We start from the raw sequence: 20,642 nt of genomic DNA, 5'->3' as shown, positions 1-20,642 counted from the left end.
AAAATTTTTCATCAAATTTCACAACTTTACATTTTAGTCCCTAAATCATGTTTTTATCAAAAATCACTTTGTAAAAGTTGTTTATTAATCAGCAGGCTTTCATTTTCTACCATAAATTTCTAATTTTCAGCATATTCATCCATGACCTAAATTTCATACCTTGATAACTTTTCAAATTAATCCCCTAAACAGATAGATTAAGCTATTTCGATTTCAAAAATATCAAAATTATTAAAAACAGGACAAGGAAACTTACCCAATTAAGCCTTGAAAGTTTCTTCTGTCTCTCCTAGTGCTTCCTTATAATTTTGGTGTTGAAGATGACAAAATAAGATGATATTTCTTTTATAATCTTTTAATTAATTAAATTATTTCAATTTCTAATTTTGTCCCTACTCTTTTCTAATTTTTCCATGGATGAGTCACAAAAATCTACATACCTTTCTTTAACGGTCTAATTACCATATAAGAACCTCTAGATTCGAATTCCGTAGCTATTTAATCCTAGCTACAGGAATTCAACTTTCGCATTTTATGCGATTTAGTCCTTCTCGTAATTAAGCACTTAATCGATAAAATTTTCGTATAAAAATTTTCACACAAACATGTCTATCCTAATACGGACCATATTATAAAATAAAAATAAAATTTATTTTCGGATCGGATTTGTGGTCCCGAAACCACTATTCCAATTTCACTAAAAAATGGGTTGTTACATCTTTTCTTTGTACAGTTTGGCATTCTCATAAGCTTGAGCTTTAAATTCCTCCATCTCATACAGCTCCAGTAGTAAATTTTTGTCAACATTAATCCAATTCATGTTCAATTTATTAATATCCTAAAATGCGTTATGTTCAAGTTCAACAAGCAAGTGGCAAGGTTTCCCATAGACGAGCTTAAAAGGCAAAATTCCCAATGGTGTCTTGAAAGAGGTACGATATGCCCACAAAACTTCATAAAATCTAGATGACCAATCTTTGCGAATGGGATTAACCACTTTCTCCAAAATCTGCTTAATTTCTCTATTCGAGACCTCAACTTATTCATTTATCTAGGGATAATATGTCGTGGCAATTTTATGTTTAAACCCATAGCTATTCAAGGCAGTAACAACTAATTTGTAGTCAAAATGAGAACATTCATCACTAATAAAATCACCATGAGTACCAAACCTGGTGAAAATATTCTTATGCAGGACCTTTAGTACCTATCTGGCATCATTTGTAGGGAGAGCGATAGCTTCAACCCACTTGGAGGCGTAATCTATAGCTACAAGGATGTATATATTGCCATAAATGTGGAAATGGACTCGTAAAGTCGATCCCCACACATCAAACAATTCAACTTCTAGAGTATTTTGCAATGGCATTTCATACCTTCTTGATAATTTGCAGTTCGTTGCCAATGATCTCAAACTTGGAAAAATTCATGTGCATCTTTAAACATGCTTGGCTAATAAAAGACAGATTCGAGAACCTTTGCAGTAGTTCACATTCCCTCGAAATGTCCTCCATATGGTGTTGAATGACAGTGGTGTAAAATATTCTGAATCTCGTCATCTGGAGCACACTTCTGAATTATTTGATCTACAAAATGTTTGAATAAAACTAGCTTATCCCAATAATATTGCTTGGCATCATGGAAAAATTTCCTTTGTCTTTGATTGTTGAGCTCAGGTGGCAGCAATCCACTTAGTAAGAAATTGACAATATCATCATACCAAGGTAATACCGTGGCAACCAGTAGTTGCTCATCTGGAAAATCCTCCCTAATGAGTTGAATATTGTCGTCTTCATTGCCTGCTTCAAGTCTTGGCAAGTGATCAGCCAATTGATTCTTTGTGCCTTTCCTATCTCAAATTTCTAGATTAAATTCCTATAGCAGAAATATCCACCGAATTAGTCTTGGCTTGGAGTCTTTTTTGTCGTCAAATACTTAATCACAGAATGATCTATATAAACTATAACTTTGGTGTAATACCCCTGAATCATATCCGTCGCCGGACTAGGGTTAAAAGGTATTACCAGACATATCAAAACATTTCACAAACAAATTCATAATCAAAAATCAAATATCGACATATCATAATCAAATATCACTATTAAGTCCCTTTCTTAGGTCCTTGAAACCTTAAGCATACATTAGAAAGGGGTCGGGACTAAACCGAGCTCATAAAAAATTTTCTCAAAACTTAAACATTTTTCAAAGTTGTACAAGTCATACGCCCGTTTGAACAGGCAATGTACCTCACATGACTTTAGACACGCTCGTGTGTCTAGGCCATGTCAAAACAGGGTATACAAACTGACTTTTCCATATAGCCACAAGACACGCCTATGTGTCAGGCCTTGTGAAAATTAGGGAGGCTACTGGCTTGGCTACATGGCTGACCACACGCCCATGTGTTTAGCCTGTGGTCAAAACTGACTTGGCCACGTGGCCTAGCACACGCTCGTGTGTGTGACCGTGTGATCCGCCCAGGCTTATTTCGAAATGGCCCTCGAGCAACATGGCTGAGAAACACGCCTATGTCTCTGCCTGTGTAGGCAAAAATAGGCCATTTACAAGGCCAATTTCCCACCCATTGAGGGTCCTCCCTACAATCATCAAATAGGCACCAAATGCACATCAAATTTCAACCATTTCCAATCACAAAACATCCATCATTCATACTATGATATTATCAACCAATCTCATGTTCATAACACATACCAATTCATGTCATTCCACAAGCCAAAAACATACCAAAACATATGGTTTATAACCTTGATACATTCCATTCATTCTCATACCAAATTCTTACAAATTCTAAAAATGCACATACCAAAACTTACTAAATTGACCATTTATTTTGGCCAACCAAATGCACATCATAATGACACACTTGCATCACATAATTTGTACCAAAAACACATTCATATTCACAACCAAAACCAGGCCAAGTCATATGGATAAATATATACATTACGAAACATATTCACACACTTCTGACCTATACATGCCATACATCAATATATACATTTTCAAAAGGTACCAAAAAAAAGTTCTATAGTGTAGTGATGGTCCTAGATGATCCCTGAGCTCCAGTAGCTACGATATCTATAAAACAGTTGAAAAACACACAAAATAAGCTTTCAAAAGCTTAGTAAGCCATATACAAATAAACTTAACACTTTAAGTATAAATGCATTATCAGATTACATATATTTCATAGCCAAACACTATCACATACCTCAATGTTCATATACATTTCACATATTCCAAATTCATTTACACATATAGCATATTTTCTCATGCTTTTATCACATATCAACATTTGTTCACTAAAGTACATATACATACCTTTCAACCTCAAATATGATACTCATTTCAAACGTACCTGAATCGGATACATGTTCACATAATAATTCCTTTTCTCAGAATGTCCGTTGAACTGTTTGGAATCATAAGGATATGCTGATAGCTCGAAAAGCTCGTACAATGCCAACATCCCAGACGTGGTCTTACATTTAATCAAATATCGATGCCACTGTCCCAGGCAGGGTCTTACACGAAATAAAATACGATGCCAATGTCTTAGACATGGTCTTACATGTAAATCATAAGTCGATGCCAATGTCCTAGATGTGGTCTTACACGAGAACACATATCGGATCCTATGTCATGACATATGTATCCTAACTATTCCTATGGTTCGTACAGGACTTTTCAGATGTCAGAACTTTGTCGATACTTTCTCGGATATCTCATATTCAATGTATAAAGCCATTCATCATCGTTCAATAGCATATAAAGATAAATAAACCATTTCAAACACTTTTTGTTTGTATATTGACTTACCTCGTACGGATTCGGACGAATGGAGTCGACTACTCGACGGCTTTCGATTTCCCCGATCTAATTCTGTTTTCTTTTGTTCTTAATCTATATAAATTCAAATTTAACTATTTTATGCACCAAATCATTCAATTCAATCCAAATATGCATATTTAGGGAATTTTACAAATTATCCTTCACATTTTCACATTTTAACAATTTAGTCTCTAATTCATAAAATCAAAAAATACACTAAATTTCTTTAGATATATGCTTGGCTGAATATTCCTATAGCTCATACAAGGCCACATATTTCATTTATTTCACACTTTAGTCCCTCAAAATCTCATTTTCAAAATTTAGTCCAAATTACTCAAATTCATAAAAAATTCAAAGAAAAAAACATACTAACCCAACACATATCTTTCATTTTCTATCATCTAACTTCATAAAGCTCACAATTTCATCAATGGCATATTTCAAAATCATCATCAAAATCAGAAATTTAGGCATGGGATTCATAGATTACTAAAAAACGATCACAAAAACGTAGAAATTATCAAAAATCGATCAAAATACATACCTTAATTAGCCAAATTCTTAGCCGAAACCCTAATAATCTTTTTCTCTTTTCTTTTCTTGTGATTTTTGGCAACAATGAGCATAAAATGAACTAATTTTATGTTTGGTTTAATTTAATTAACATTAATACATCAATTTCCAATTTACCCTTGCATTATAAACATTTAAAACATTAATATCAAGGTCATTAATGTCCACTCATATGTTCAATGGTCAAATAACAACATAATGACCTCTCAAATATAAAGACATATCAAATAGGCACTTTAACAATTAGAAGGCCACTTTTACATTTTATGCGATTAGGTCATTTTATCAAATTGAGCACATAAACGATTAAATTTTCATACGAAATTTTCACGCATACTAATTCACAAATAATAATCACAGAAAATAATATTAAAATATTTTTTGACTCAGATTTGGGGTCCCGAAACCACTATTTTCACTAGGGTCTAGACCGGACTGTTACATTTGGTGCCAACTAAATAGGATCTAAATTTGTCAAATGCAAATACCACAGACGATAGTTCCTTCTTAGTAGTAGTGTAGTTCAACTACGTATCTATTAGCATCCGACTTGCATAGTAGATGGCATGAATCACTTTATTCTTCCTTTGCCCAAGCACTGCTCCTACAACAAAATCATTGGCATTGTACATAAGTTCAAAAGGTAATATCCAGGCCGATGCTCTAACAATCGGTGTTGTTACCAATTTCTTTTTCAGTTCCTCAAATGCTTGCACACAAGGCTTATCAAACATGAAAGCTCTATTATGTTCTAACAATGCACATAGGGGTTTGGATATCTTCAAAAAATCTTTAATAAATCGTCGATAAAATCCTACATGACCAAGGAAATTTTGAATACCTTTAATGTAGTGGGTGGTGGCAATTTATCAATAAAGTCAATCTTTGCTTTGTCTATGACAATCCCTTGCTGTTGAATTTTATATCTCAGATCAATGCCTTAACAGACCATGAAATGGCATTTTTCCCAATTCAAAACAAGGTTAGTCTCTTCACGCCGACAAAGAACTAGCTCCAAGTTTTCTAAACAACCTTCAAAAGTATCGCCAAACACCGAGAATTCATCCATAAAGCTTCCAAAAATTTCTCCACCATGTCTGAAATATTGCCATCATGCAATGCTGAAATGTTGTAGGGGTATTGCACAATCCAAATAGCATTCTTCTAAAAGCGAAGGTTTCATATGGACACGTGAATGTGGTCTTTTCTTAGTCAGTAAGAGCTATGGCAATCTGGTTATACCCCGAATAACCATCGAAAAAGTAATAAAAAGCTTTTCCCGCTAATCTACCTAACATTTTATTGATGAATGGAAAAGGAAAATGGTCTTTCCTGGTTGGTTTGTTTAGCTTTCAATAGCCCATGAAAACTCTTCATCCCATGATAGTACGAGTTGGAATGAGTTAGTTCTTATCGTTGCTATCATAGTAACACCTCTTTCTTGGGTACACATTGAACAGGGCTCACCCACGAACTATTAGAAATAGGATAGATTATTCTAGCATTAAGCCATTTGATAATCTCCTTTTTAACGACTTCCTTCATAATGGGGTTTAGTCTTCTCTGCTGCTTAATAGAATTGTCATGGAAATCCTCCAGTAAATTCTTATGCATGTAGATGGTCGGATTGATTCCCTTGATATCTGCGATTGTCCATCCCAGCACTTTCTTAGCTCTCTTTAAAACTTCTAACAATTGAGCCTCTTGGTTATATGTTAATTCTGCAGAGATAACTACTGGGAAAGTGTTGTTTTCTCCCAAGTAGGTATACTTTAAATGTAGTGGCAAAGGCTTTAACTCCAAAGTAGGAAAGTCTTCTATAAAAGGTTGAGGAGGTTTAAAAGAACGCTTTGATAAATTTAAAGATTCAAAACTCATTCTTGCTCCATTTTCAAGTTTCTTAGCCTCCATCAGTTCACTAAATTCTTCAATCAGTTCTGTTCATTCAACTCAACTAAGTCTATTTCATTATCAGAATTGTTGTAACAAAATTCTACCAATTCTTCCTTCACTGCTGTGTCAATAATCCCAACGGCATGATAATCTTCATCTATATCTGCACACTTCATGGCATCAAAAACATTAAAGTTACCTATAGGTCATTAACTGTAACAACCTAATTTTCAGTGGTGTCGGAACAGTGATTTGAGATCACTAAATCCGACAAATGAGAAGGAAATATTATTAATTTAGTGAGTATAAATTAAATGTGAAGTTAGGAAAAATTTTGAAATAGTGAAATGTACTAATATATATATATTAAAATAATTAAAATTGAAAATGAGGTATCGAGACCTCAGGAATTTTAAATCGAGACATAAATATTTTTATAAATATTTATAGAGTGTTAATAAGTTAGTATTAAAGTTTCGTCAAGAAATTTTAAAGTACTGATAGCTAATTGAACAAAAAAGGACTAAATTGTATCAAATGCAAAATTGTGGGAAATGATTAAATAGCTTAAATGATAAAAGAAAGAGGGTTTAAAAGGCAAATAGACCCAAGGTCTATTTGGGCTGGACGGCAAGAGCATGAAATCACCAAGAAAATAAGGGGAATTAAGGGCAAAATTAGAAAATTTCAAAATTTACTTAATAAAGCTAGGACTAAAGTGGAATTATCTAAATTTCTCTTTATTTTTCTGCATTCTCATCAGCAAAAACACCATGAAAGAGTTCCCTTAAGCTGTTTTTTCATATTTTTACTGCAAGTAAGTTCAATTCTTGATTATTTCTTGAAATTTTTGTGTTTTTGTGACTTTTACAACTAGGTCCATTTGTTGAATTCATTAGTTCTTGATTCTATGAAAGAAATTGAAATTTTCCATGAATATGTGCTGGAAGTATATGATGATTTGACATAGAATTAGAGCTTTAAATTGTTTATATGCTGATTTTATTGAAAGAATTGAATAGAAAGTGAATGTTTGGGACCTAAATTGTAAAAGAGTTTGAAGTTAGAGTTTTATGTGGAAATTCTGAATTTCAATAGTTATGAAATAACTTATAATGTCTAGGAAAAGTATTAATTGAGAAAATTAGTTTAATTGAGGGGTTAATTAAGTAAGGACTGAATTGTATGAACTGTGAAATTTGGGGCAAAATGAAAATCAACATTTTGCACTAAAATAGTTTTGGACAGCAGCAATATTATAACTTTGAAAAATCTCCAAAATTTGTAGAAATATAATTAGAGGATGAATAAAATATGAAATTAAAGCTTATTGAGTCTAGTTTCTCATAGAAGAAACGGTGTAAGCAATGGAATTTTAAATCATGAGATATAATAAGTTTTGTGAGACAATGTCAGAATGATTTTGGGTTCCCCTGTTTTGACTTTGCAAAATCATCAAAAATTGGAGAAAAATAATTAAGGGATTAAATTTATATGTTTAAAATCCTTAAAGAGACTATTTTCAATAGAAATAAGCGGTAACATCATCTGAATCTCTTACGATGAGATAATTAATTCTTAGTGAAGAAGGGTCGGAACTGTCAGACAGCAGAACAGGGGCAACTTTAAAGATAAACTGTACTTATTAGCTTAACCAAAAATTTTGAAAATTTTATGTTAATAAGATAAGTAAGTCTGGTTTCAGGGAAAATTAGCGGATCTTAATTTCGAGTTCTGTAGCTTAAGATATAAATAATTTAGTGACTATAACGCAAATGGACAGTTTTGAATATACATAAGTAAATAGTGAAATTATTGATAATGTTACTTGTTGCATGTTATATAAATTAAGGATGTGGAATGGAGAGGAGGAGGAGGAAAATATGTATGAATATTCAGCTAGCATGGCTAATTTGTATGTTTTAGGCTCATGGACTAAATTGAATAAAAGTAAAATTTTATGGGCAATTTTTTTAAAAAAATGTTAGAAATGACCAATTTGCATGAAATGGATTATTTTATTATTTAAATTACAAAATTGAATGAAATTATTAATTTAGCTCAAGATCGGGGAAAAACATGTTTTAAAGATTAAATTGAAAAGTGTTGAAATTATGAAAAATTCTGACATTTTATAGAATTCATAGGTTGTTATCAATTTGTTTGAGAATAACGGCTGGAAATAAGGATTAAATTGCAATAAGTTTATTTTATTTTAACCTGAGGATGAAATCATCATTAATTAAAAGTTTAGGGGTAAAATGATAATTTTGTTTAGAGCATTAGTTGAATGTATTATAACATGAAATAAATGAAAACGACGATCAAATTTCTTTATAAAGATCCGGGTGACTTGAATACGAGACTTGAACGTGGAAAAGAAAAGATATTGGATTAATGAAATATGTGATAAATGAACTGGTAACTCCGGTAATGCTCCGTAACTCTATTCCGGTGACGGATTCGGGTTAGGGGCGTTACATTTATTGGTATCAGAGCTAAGGTTGAGTCGGTTCTCGGACCAAACGTAGCATATGTGAAGTCTAGAAATGCATGCCATTATATAACTTGTGATAAGATAATTTAATATCTTCCAGCTCTGATGAGATTTATTTTACTTAAAGATAGAGATACTTTCCCAACCGAGCTAATTACGATAATGTTGAAAGCGATACTCAAATATATGAGCAAAAGTAGATTATGATGAGTCGGAACTCATAAAGGTATGAATAAATGTTATATTTAAATTTATGTGTATAGTAAGTAAACTTTTAAGGTAAGTATCAATATTGAATTAAATTTGTATGGATATATGTGATTGATGTGGAAATAGAATTTTGGATATATGTTATATTTGAAAATTTTATTGATTGGGAATGTGATGAAATTGATATGAATATGTGATTAATTGAAATGTGTATTGATTGGAAACTAGAAAGTGAATTGAATACCTTATTAATTGTACCGGACTGAGTCGGATATAGTTGGCATGCCATAGGATTTTGAGAAGGGATTTGGAGATGAGATTTGGATATGCTAATGTTTATATCCTTCGGATTTATCCGAAGAGGCACTTTGTGCTATTCTGGTGTGTTTTGGATGGATTATATTAATCTGGTGTGTTTGAGAGGATTATATGATACTGGTGTGTTTTGGTTGGACATTTTGGTGTGTTTGGATGGAATCCGTGTATCCGCCAAAGTCCGAGTCTTGTTAATAGGGGTAACTATGAATATTAAGTGAAATTGAAATGAGAATTGAATTCCCTATTAACTTGTCGGACTAGTCGGATATAATTGGCATGTCATAGGAACTGGAAGTGTACGGGATTTGTCGGCTTTACTGATTAGGCACTTTATGTGTCGTATTTCAAGCACCTTGTGTGTCGCAACAGGCACCTCGTGTGTCATTTCAGGCACTTATGTGTCATATTCTGATCAGGTACTATGTACCATTTTAGGCACAATGTGCCTTACTGGTGTGTTTGGTTGGATCCGTGTATCTATCGGAGTCCGAGTTATGTTAATAGGGTTGAGTAAATGAAATGAGAAAATCGAATGAATTTGATCGATTAAACTATTAAAAGTGTGAAAAAGTGGAATTATGAAAAGAAATGTGAATTGAGAATTGAAATAGAGATATGAGATTGAAAGCTTGAACCAAAGGTTCATCAATTGATTAAAGATAATATAGATGATATATGATGCCATTTGATGAAAGAGTATTGCCGAGATATGAAATTAAAGCATAATTAACACATATGACTTATATTGTTACATGTTTGATGTCTATTATTTATTATAGTATTTATAATTTGAATTATGGTAATACCACTGAGTACAAACATACTCAACGTACGATTGTATTACTATAAATTCAAATTATTTATTATTAAATGTTAAATGTTAAATTATGTATATGGTAAGAGAAGTATGAGTTAGTGATATTAAGATATTTGAAATGTGCTTATGATGAGAAGGAACTTAGAAATGTAAGAATAGAAGTTCATGATATGTATGTGACAATGTACGAAATGAGATAATCAAAAGTTGAGAAATGATAAAACGTGAATGAAATGAAAGTTTATATTGTGATAAACTTATCTATGTTTGTGTGGCATTCATATGATATTATGTGTCTAACTTGTTTGATTAGGTAAATGCTATGAGTAAATTTACTCAAAATTCATGGAATGTATGTTTAAGTACACTAGTTTGAAATGGATAATTGAAAAGTTCGTGTAACATAATCATGTATGTTAATTTGCTTGAAGTGAATTATGTAATTGTGATGATATGATGTTGATGATAAACGCTAAGTTATATGTGTGTATTTATGAGAACTCAGTTAGAGGCTTTACGACCTCACCCTCTTACCAATGTAGTATTTTATAATGCAAATTTACAAAAAAAAATGTTGAATAAGTTCACAAATGTGAAACTAATGAGTACAGTAATGGAATAATTAATAATGCAGACGGAGTTGAAAATAGTTTGACAAGTGAATACAGTTTTGAAAAAAAAAAGATATCAGATTATTCTAAAGATCATTCAGATTACATAATGTCACGGTTAAAGAAAAAGTTAACCTCGGCTAGTCGACTTATTCAGATACGATGTCTGAAGTATATGTTTGCTGAAATTTTTCCCGAATTGGTTTTCGTTAGTGAATGGAATGATGTGCAGTTCATGATGACAGAATTAGTAAAAAAAATGATAATTGAGTAGTAAAGATGTCTGCGTGTGATAGTTACAGTTGAAACGAATATGATCATCTTTTCTGGGTATTCTATATATTCTTTTATCCTCAGAGATATGTGTGTGGCTGTTCAGTCTCTGGTGGAGTTCTGATGTTTTGAGAATGCTAGTTAATTATGATGTTAGACGAAAGCCCTATTGGTCTGGTCGGTTTATGATCGTCATTTCTTCATCTTCTTGGAATTCTATTTTAATATGTTGGAAATGAAGTTAATGGTAAAAATTTATGTGAGACTATTCTTATGTTTCTACTGATTATGATTTTGTTTTATACATGCGGGAAATATATTATCTCTGTTATGATGGAAGTCCAGAGTCGGTAAGCAGTGTTTTTCTTCTGGCTTTCTTTGAGAAATTATCAAGATCTTTATTATCTTCTTGTGAGTTAGATGTACTAGTGATTGGACGAGCGTTACATAATATCTTTGAGTTCATGTTCAGATGTCTATTTGTTAGGAAGTAAGCTGAACATTAAGAACATTTAGGATTATTGTAGTCAATGATAATACTAGTGTGTTATGAGATAGAATGACTATAGATTTCGAATTGGGATTGTCATTAACATCGGAAAGGAAAATGTCTTTTAGTTTATGGTTGTTCATTTGACAAAGAAATATCTGTATGATCATTTCAGTAGGTACAGAGTTTTCATTTGACAGATCAGCTGAGTATATGTATCCCTGAGAGGGTAATTTAGAATTTTGACAGTATGTTCCAACATTGTGTTCTAGAGTTCAAAGGTGAATGGAAAAAGATATTCGAGGTTAAATCAAATTGTGATTCTGAGAAGTTAGTAAAGGTGTTTTATGAGTGTTGAAAGTAACTTCTTCTGGTAAGATTTTCGGGGACTAAAATCCCTAAAGGGGGGAGAGTTGTAACAGCCTAATTTTCAGTGGTGTCGGAATAGTGATTCAAGATCACTAAATCCGACAAATGAGTAGGAAATATTATTAATTTAGTGAGTATAAGTTAAATGTGAAGTTAGGAAAAATTTTGAAATAGTGAAATGTACTAAAATATATATATATTAAAATAATTAAAATTGAAAACGAGGTATCGAGACCTCGGGAATTTTAAATCGAGACATAAATATTTTTATAAATATTTATGGAGTGTTAATAAGTTAGTATTAAAGTTTCGTCAAGAAATTTTAAAGTACTGATAGCTAATTGAACAAAAAAGGACTAAATTGTATCAAATGCAAAATTGTGGAAAATGATTAAATAGCTTAAATGATAAAAGAAAGAGGGTTTAAAAGGCAAATAGACCCAAGGTCTATTTGGGCTGGACGGTAAGAGCATGAAATCACCAAGAAAATAAGGGGAATTAAGGGCAAAATTGGAAAATTGCAAAATTTACTTAATAAAGCTAGGACTAAAGTGGAATTATCTAGATTTCTCTTTATTTTTCTGCATTCTCATCAGCAAAAACACCATGGAAGAGTTCCCTTAAGCTGGTTTTTCATATTTTTACTGCAAGTAAGTTCAATTCTTGATTATTTCTTGAAATTTTTGTGTTTTTGTGACTTTTACAACTAGGTCCATTTGTTGAATTCATTAGTTCTTGATTCTATGAAAGAAATTGAAAGTTTCTATGAATATGTGCTGGAAGTATATGATGATTTGACATAGAATTAGAGCTTTAAATTGTTTATATACTGATTTTATTGAAAGAATTGAATAGAAAGTGAATGTTTGGGACCTAAATTGTTAAAGAGTTTGAAGTTAGAGTTTTATGTGGAAATTTTGAATTTCAATAGTTATGAAATAACTTATAATGTCTAGGAAAAGTATTAATTGAGAAAATTAGTTTAATTGAGGGGTTAATTAAGTAAGGACTGAATTGTATGGACTGTGAAATTTGGGGCAAAATGAAAATCAACATTTTGCACTAAAATAGTCTTGGACAGCAGCAATAGTCTAACTTTGAAAAATCTCCAAAAATTGTAGAAATCTAATTAGAGGATGAATAATATGAAATTAAAGCTTATTGAGTTTAGTTTCTTATAGAAGAAACGGTGTAAGCAATGGAATTGTAAATCATGAGATATAATACGTTTTGTGAGAAAATGTCAGAATGATTTTGGGTTCCCCTGTTCTGAATTTGAAAAATCATCAAAAATTGGAGAAAAATAATTAAGGGATTAAATTTATATGTTTAAAATCCTTAAAGAGTCTATTTTCAATAGAAATAAGCGGGAACATCATCCGAATCTCGTACGATGAGATAATTAATTCTTAGTGAAGAAGGGTCGGAACTGTCAGACAGCAGAACAGGGACAACTTTAAAGAATAAACTGTACTTATTGGCTTAACCAAAAATTCTGAAAATTTTATGGTAATAAGATAAGTAAGTCTAGTTTTAGGGAAAATTAGCGGATCTTAATTTTGAGTTCTTTAGCTTAATATATAAATAATTTAGTGACTATGACGCAAATGGACAGTTTTGAATATACATAAGTAAAGAGTGAAATTATTGATAATGTTACTTGTTGCATGTTATATAAATTAAGGATGTGGAATGGAGAGGAGGAGGAGGAAAATATGTATGAATATTCAGCTAGCATGGCTAATTTGTATGTTTTAGGCTCATGGACTAAATTGAATAAAAGTAAAATTTTATGGTTAATTTTGTAAAAACAATGTTAGAAATGACCAATTTGCATGAAATGGATTATTTTATTATTTAAATTACAAAATTGAATGATATTATTAATTTAGCTCAAGATCGGAGAAAAACATGTTTTAAGGATTATATTGAAAAGTGTTGAAATTATGGAAAATTCTAACATTTTATAGAATTCATAGGTTGTTATCAATTTGTGTGAGAATAACGACTGGAAATAAGGATTAAATTGTAATAATTTTATTTTATTTTAACCTAAGGATGAAATCGTCATTAATTAAAAGTTTAGGGGTAAAATGATAATTTTGTTTAGAGCATTAGTTGAATGTATTATAACATGAAATAAATGAAAACGACGATCAAATTTCTTTATAAAGATCCGGATGACTTGAGTACGAGACTTGAACGTGGAAAACAAAAGATATCGGATTAATGAAATATCTGATAAATGAATCGGTAACTCCAGTAATGCTCCGGAACTCTATTCCGATGACGGATTCGGGTTAGGGGCGTTACATTAACTCTCATTGTTAATTCACCTTTTTATACATTAATTAATGTTCTACCAGTGGATAGAAAAGGTCTCCCAAGAATAATTGGTACCTCCTTATCAGCTTCACATTCCGGAATAATAAAATCTATTGGAAAAATAAATTTATCAACTCTTACCAATACATCTGCAATTTTAGCTTCCGAATGTCCATAAGAACAACCTACTAACTACAGCGTGGCAATTGTATGTCTCGTCTTCCTAATTCCCAATTTCTTGAAAATAGACATAAGCATTAATTTTATGCTTGCACCTAAATCACATAATGCCTCACCTACATAATGATTTTCAATTGAGCAAGGAATAGTAACACTCCCTGAGTCCTTCAATTTCAGTGGTAATTTGTTCATCAACATTGCTGTGCACCCTTTAATGAGAGCAACAGTTTCAAATTCCCCTAGCCTGCGCTTCGTTGATAATATGTCCTGTATGAACTTTACATAACTGGGCATTTGGTCCAATGCTTCCACCAGTGGTAAGTTGATATGAAGTTGCTTCAGGTATACAAACCCTATCTTGGAACATCAAGAAACCATCTGAACCAATCCGAAAATCTGATTCAACACCTAACTCACATTGAGCTCTCTTGGTTTACAAATCACAGTCGCCTTTTTAAGCTTCACAGATCTCTTGGAATAATGTCGGTCTAGCTCTCAACTTCTCTTGTATTGAACCATCATTGGACACAGATAACTGAGTATTCATAGCTCTCAAGGAAAATAAGGATTTCCTACTCAAGGCATCGGCGACCATGTTCGCCTTACCCGGGTGATAGTCAATCACCAACTCATAATCTTTTATCAAATCTAGCCACCTCTGTTGTCGTAAATTCAATTATTTTTGAGTCATCAAGCACTTTAGACTTTTGTGATTGGTGAATACCCAACACTTCTCACCATACAAGTGATGTCTCCCAATCTTTAACGCAAACACAATGGCAGCTAGCTCTAGATCATGTGTCAGATAATTTTTCTCATGCTGTTTCAATTAACTCGAAGTATAGGGTATCACTTTGCCTTCTTGCATAAGCACACAACCCAATCAATTTAAAGATGCATCACTATAAACCACAAGTTCGTTTCCCGGCTCGGGTTGCACTAATACCGGAGCCTCAATCAATAATGTTTTTAATTTCTCAAAACTTTGTTGGCACTTTTCTGACCATTCGAACTTGATATATTTTTGTAACAATTTTATCATCAGAGAGGCAACCATAGAAAATCCTTTAACAAACTTTCGGTAATATCCAACTAAGCCCAAAAAGCTTCTAACCTCGGATACATTCCTCGGAGGTTTCCAATCAACAATGGTCAAAATCTTACTCGGATCAACTTGGATCCCATCACCTGATACAATGTGCCTCAAAAATTTGAATTCTCTAAGCCAAAACTCACTTTTTCTAAACTTAGCATACAACTATTTATCTCTCAAAGTTTACAAAACAATTCGCAAATGATCGGCATGTTCAAACTTGTCACGAGAATAAATCAGGATATCATCGATAAACACCACAACAAATTTATCCAAATAAGGTCAGAAAATTCGATTCATTAAATCCATGAAAATCGCAGGAGCATTAATCAAACCAAAAGGCATCACTAAAAATTCATAGTGACCATACCTCATCCGAAATGCAGTTTTCAGCACATCCGAGTCCTTAACCCTCAACTAATAATAATCAGACCTCAAATCTATCTTGGAAAATACTGTGGCTCCTTTAAGTTGGTCAAATAAATCATCTATCCTCGGCAATGGGCACTTATTCTTTATCGTCGCCTTGTTGAGTTTTCGGTAATCAATACATAGCCTCATCGAACTATCTTTCTTTTTCACAAATAAAACTGGTGCGACCCCTGGAAACACAAAAATTTACACACTTTTTCATACCCTTTTGAACTTAAATTCACGCGAATTCGATTAAATTATTGTCGAAAAAGAATTAATTTTATAAAATAATTAAAGTTCACTTAAAATATGAGCATGTTGAATTTTATTTAATTTCATAATTATTTTTGATGAACTTTGGTTATTTTCGACAGATTTGCACAAAGGGCGAAAAATAGCTCAGCAGACACTACTAGAAGCACAAAACCGAGAAGCAATTTGAAGTATCAAAGTAAACTAAATTTCAGCCTAAGACGGTCCAAAATTATATGTATTTATTCATAATATAATTAATTTTAATTTATATCCAATTTAATTAGGGTTAATAAATTATGATTAATTAATTATTAATTGGACCAAGTAAACCAAACTGCCCAAGAAAAGGATTTCCCAAAACTGTCCAAGTCCTGACCCAATTTAGCTCATTAGATGATTATTTAAGCTGCAAAGAAGCCCTTGAATACTTGTTCAAATTGCAATTAAACCCCTCCACAATTGGTGGCTTTATAGATTTGCCGCAAGCCATTTTTAGCAAAGTTGAAGCCATCAACTTTGCCACATAGGAGGTCGACCAAGGGGTGGCTCTTTGGCTATTATTTTTAGAAAATTTCAGCTGCCACATTCAGCTATAAAAAACCCCTTGGCTGATCATTCAAGACATCCCTCATTCACATCTCTTCTCTCACAGTTCTTCTCTCCTCTTTCCCTTTTTCTCTCATTTTCCCATTCAAAGTTCCTTGCTCTTTTGCCGATTTCTCCTCTTGAGAAAGGGATCTCTTCAACCATTTTAAGTAGAAATTGAGTGTTCATAGCATCCTTTATCATCAAGGACAACAAAGAAGGAAGAACAGAGCAACCTAGTCAAGCCACAGAAAAACACCGGATTTGATTCTTGTTCCCTTTCTCTTTAAATTTTTTTGTTTATGTGATGAACATATCTATGAATATTTATGTTTTTGGAATGGTTAATTTAATTAGCTTAGCTTGAATTTAATTCGTGTTGGGTTGATTGCATTTCGTCCTCTTAAATTATTAAAGTTGTGTTTATAATGTTATCGACCTCGGTAAAATGCTTGATTAAGTAAAATCATGCCTAAGTTATTCTTGCATTATAATTGTGAGAGAACTAATGAATTAATTATTTAAACGGATTGAAATTGTAATTAATTGATACAATACTTAATCAGTGCATATTTATTCTTCTAAGGTAGCTGAGAGTTAAACTAGCATTGTACCTGGCGATACATTTGCCTTGCATAACTTGCAAGATTATTGTGATTAAACTATTTCAAGGTAAGGATACCTTGTTACCTCACATAGTCTTTTATGTGCTTATTAGATTTATTTAATCGTTGAATTGACATAGGAATATGCAAGAGATTAGTTCAATTTAATGAGTATGTATGTGCAATAACATGTTTGCTTATTAGAATTTGTTTAATAGATTGAATTAACATAGGGATATGTTAAAAGATGAAAGGATTTGTGTAGGTGAGTATGTTCATAAGTTAGCAAATTACTGAGTTGCCATGAATTTATTCGTAACAACATAAACATGAGTTTAATAATTCTAAGTTAAAGAAATGTAATTAATCCAACACAATTATGTCATCGTGATTAAATCATATTTTGAAATCATGCATTAGAACTTCTATTTTTATTTAGTTTAAAATCTTATTTTTTTAATCACCCTTTTCAAAACAAAATATCTTTTCACCAAAGTGTTTTATTTTGCATTCATAAATAATTCTTTTCAGAGTCCCTGTGGGTACGATAACTCGACATTTACTTGTCACGTTATTACTTGTTGCGATTGTGTACACTTGCACATTTCTGCCGTTCCAAGTTTTTGGCGTCATTACCGGGGACTATTTTAAAAAGTTATTATTTGTGAATTCGTTAGTTTTGCATTTTGGTTTAATTTTCTATTTAATTTTTAACTTAGTTAATTTTTCTGTGATTATTTCAGGTGTTTACGAATATTGATTGAATTATTGACCTACTCCCTGTAGACCCCTAAGATTGAATGAACTTTTCAACAGTAAAGAAGATAAGCAAGTCAGAGAAGGACCGAAGAAATGAACTTTGAAAATCCAAATAAAGGAAACGGAGCAAACCCTACTCAGAATCCTATCCCTATTGCTGATGATAGGGATAGAGCTTTAAGACAGTATGCCCTGCTAGTGCTTCTTGATCTTAATCCCAGTATTAGGAGACCTGAAATTGAGGCACAACAGTTCGAGCTGAAGCTAGTTATGCTCCAAATGCTTCAGACTGTGGGGCAATTTAGTGGAGGTGAGCGATTCTTTCAAGTTAGCCAGAGTTCTCAAAGATGCAGTACGATTCAAGCTGTTTCCATACTCGCTAAAAGACAGAGCTTGAGCCTGGTTGAACTTATTGCCACCAAACTCAATTTCCACATGGCAAGAGTTAGCAGAAAGATTCTTTATGAAATATTTCTCACCTAGCAAGATGCTAAGTTGAGGAATGAGATCACTACCTTCCAAAAAATGGATGATGAGTCCTTTTATAAGGCATGGGAAAGGTACAAAGAGTTATTATGAAAGTGCCCTCATCACAGAATCCCACATTGTATCAAACTTGAGACATTTTATAATGGTCTCAATGCTCACACGAGGATGGTAGTGGATGCTTCTGCTAATGGTGCTCTTCTTTCTAAGCTTATAACAAGGCTTATGAAATTATTAAGAGGATTTCCAACAACAACTATCAATGGCCAACCAATCGAGCAACGTCAAGAAGACAAATTGCTGGAATACATGAAGTAGATGCTCTCCCTTCACTCGCATCTCAGGTATCCTCAATATCCTCAATGCTTAAAAATTGTACCACTAATGGGTGTAATAGTTTTGCAGCACAGCCATTGAATCAATTTGAAAATGTAGCCTATGTTTATTGTGGGAAAGGACATTTGTTCGAAGAATACCCATCGAACCCAGAATTGGTGTATAACATGGGTAATCAAACCCAAAATTGAGGAAGGCAAGGACTGCAATCCAATTTCTATAACCCATCGTGGTGAACTCAGGAATTTGGAAAATCAAGTGGGCCAGCTTGCTACTAAACTCAGGAATCGACCACAAGGTGTTTTACCTAGTGATACGGAGAATATGAGGAATCTCGAGAAGGAGCATTGCAAAGTGTTGACATTGAGGAGTGGAAAGACAATAGAGCCCAACACCATCGAAGCTGAAAATGAGCAAGTTGACGCTTAAGATTCAGAGGAAGTTCAATCGAGTGTTGAAATTCTAGTTTCATAAGAACCAGAATCTGTAAAACCTGACAAGGTAATTTCAGAACCAGCTAATTCTGATAAACTAACAACTTTTTTAGATGCAAAATTACCACAGAAGATGAATCAACCAGTTCCAGTAAAGAAACCACCACCACCCTACCCTCAAAGACTTCAAAAGCAGAAGTAGGAGATTCAACTCAAAAAGTTCCTAGACGTACTCAAGCAACTTCATATCAACATCCCATTGGTTGAAGCACTTGAACAAATGCCAAACTACGTCAAATTCATGAAGGATATCCTGTCCAAAAAATGAAGACTTAGAGAATTTGAGACAGTGGCTCTGAAGAAGGAATGCAGTGCATATCTTCAAGACAAACTACCCCCAAAGTTGAATGATCCTAGATGTTTTACCATCCCTTGCAACATTGGAGCAACATATTATGGTAAGGCATTATGTGACTTAGGTGCGAGTATTAACTTGATTCCTGTGTCAATATTTAGGAAGTTAGACCTACTACGATTACACTTCAATTAGCGGATCGATCCTTAACACATCTAGAAGGAAAAATCGAGGATGTATTGGTACGTGTAGATAAATTTATCTTCCCTATTGATTTTGTTAACCTAGACTTTGAAGTAGACAATGAAGTGCCAATTATCTTAGGAAGATCATTCTTAGTAACCGGAAGGACCCTTATTGATGAGCAGAAGGGCGAGCTTACTATGCGTGTTCAAGATGATCAGGTAACATTTAACGTTTTTAAGTCTATGCAATTCCTGACACAATTGATGATTATTCTGTAGTATCCAATTTAGAGGATTTAAAAGTGGAGAAGGAGCTCAACTATGTTGAGGATCCGTTAGAACAAATTTTGACATCAGATCCTCTGAATGATGAAGAGGAATATGAATACTTAGTATTGTTAGAAGGTAATCAAAAGGGATTTAATTTGCAATCCTATTTTAAATTTTTGGAATTAGAGAAAAGGGATTATGCCTAGCCAAGAGCGTCAATCAAAGAGCCACATAAATTAGAACTCAATGTGCTACCTTCACATTTAAATTATGTTTATTTAGGTAACGCTTCTACTTTGCCTGTGATAGTTTCAGCAAAATTAACTAGTGAGCAAGAAGAGAAACTCATCTTTGTATTGAAACAATTCAAAAAGGCTATCAGATGGACCATAACTGATATTTGCAGTATTAGTCCATCTATATGCGTGCACAAGATCATACTAGAAGATGATGA

General features: G+C 32.8%; 1 protein-coding gene and 1 non-coding gene across 2 annotated transcripts; both read right to left on the bottom strand.

Annotated features, from left to right (window-relative positions):
- Window positions 1-1,488: 1,488 nt before the first annotated feature.
- Window positions 1,489-6,339, bottom strand: LOC107956481 (uncharacterized). The gene is made up of 4 exons (XM_016892136.1): window positions 5,896-6,339; window positions 5,270-5,338; window positions 4,960-5,150; window positions 1,489-1,849 (listed from the first exon to the last, which is right to left on the bottom strand). Exons 1-4 carry the CDS (start codon window positions 6,337-6,339, stop codon window positions 1,489-1,491), a joined length of 1,065 nt encoding a protein of 354 aa, XP_016747625.1.
- A 12,275-nt stretch (window positions 6,340-18,614) lies between these two features.
- On the bottom strand, window positions 18,615-18,721 carry LOC121207714 (small nucleolar RNA R71). Its single transcript, XR_005902838.1, has one exon. It is a non-coding gene; the product is annotated as a small nucleolar RNA R71 (small nucleolar RNA).
- Window positions 18,722-20,642: the final 1,921 nt, after the last annotated feature.

The sequence above is a fragment of the Gossypium hirsutum genome, chromosome A01 (assembly GCF_007990345.1).
Source record: "Gossypium hirsutum isolate 1008001.06 chromosome A01, Gossypium_hirsutum_v2.1, whole genome shotgun sequence".
Lineage (NCBI taxonomy): Eukaryota > Viridiplantae > Streptophyta > Magnoliopsida > Malvales > Malvaceae > Gossypium > Gossypium hirsutum.
This window is presented reverse-complemented; position numbering and strand designations above follow the sequence as displayed.

Bases quoted from the DNA above. Each gene is read 5' to 3' on its own strand.
- LOC107956481 (XM_016892136.1), bottom strand. From the start codon at position 6,339: ATGGAGGCTAAGAAACTTGAAAATGGAGCAAGAATGAGTTTTGAATCT. The intron at 5,339-5,895 runs GTGAGCCCTGTT...AAAATTCAACAG, and splicing joins CTATTTCTAATAGTTCGTGG to CAAGGGATTGTCATAGACAA. The intron at 5,151-5,269 runs GTATTCAAAATT...ATGTTTGATAAG, and splicing joins CACCACCCACTACATTAAAG to CCTTGTGTGCAAGCATTTGA.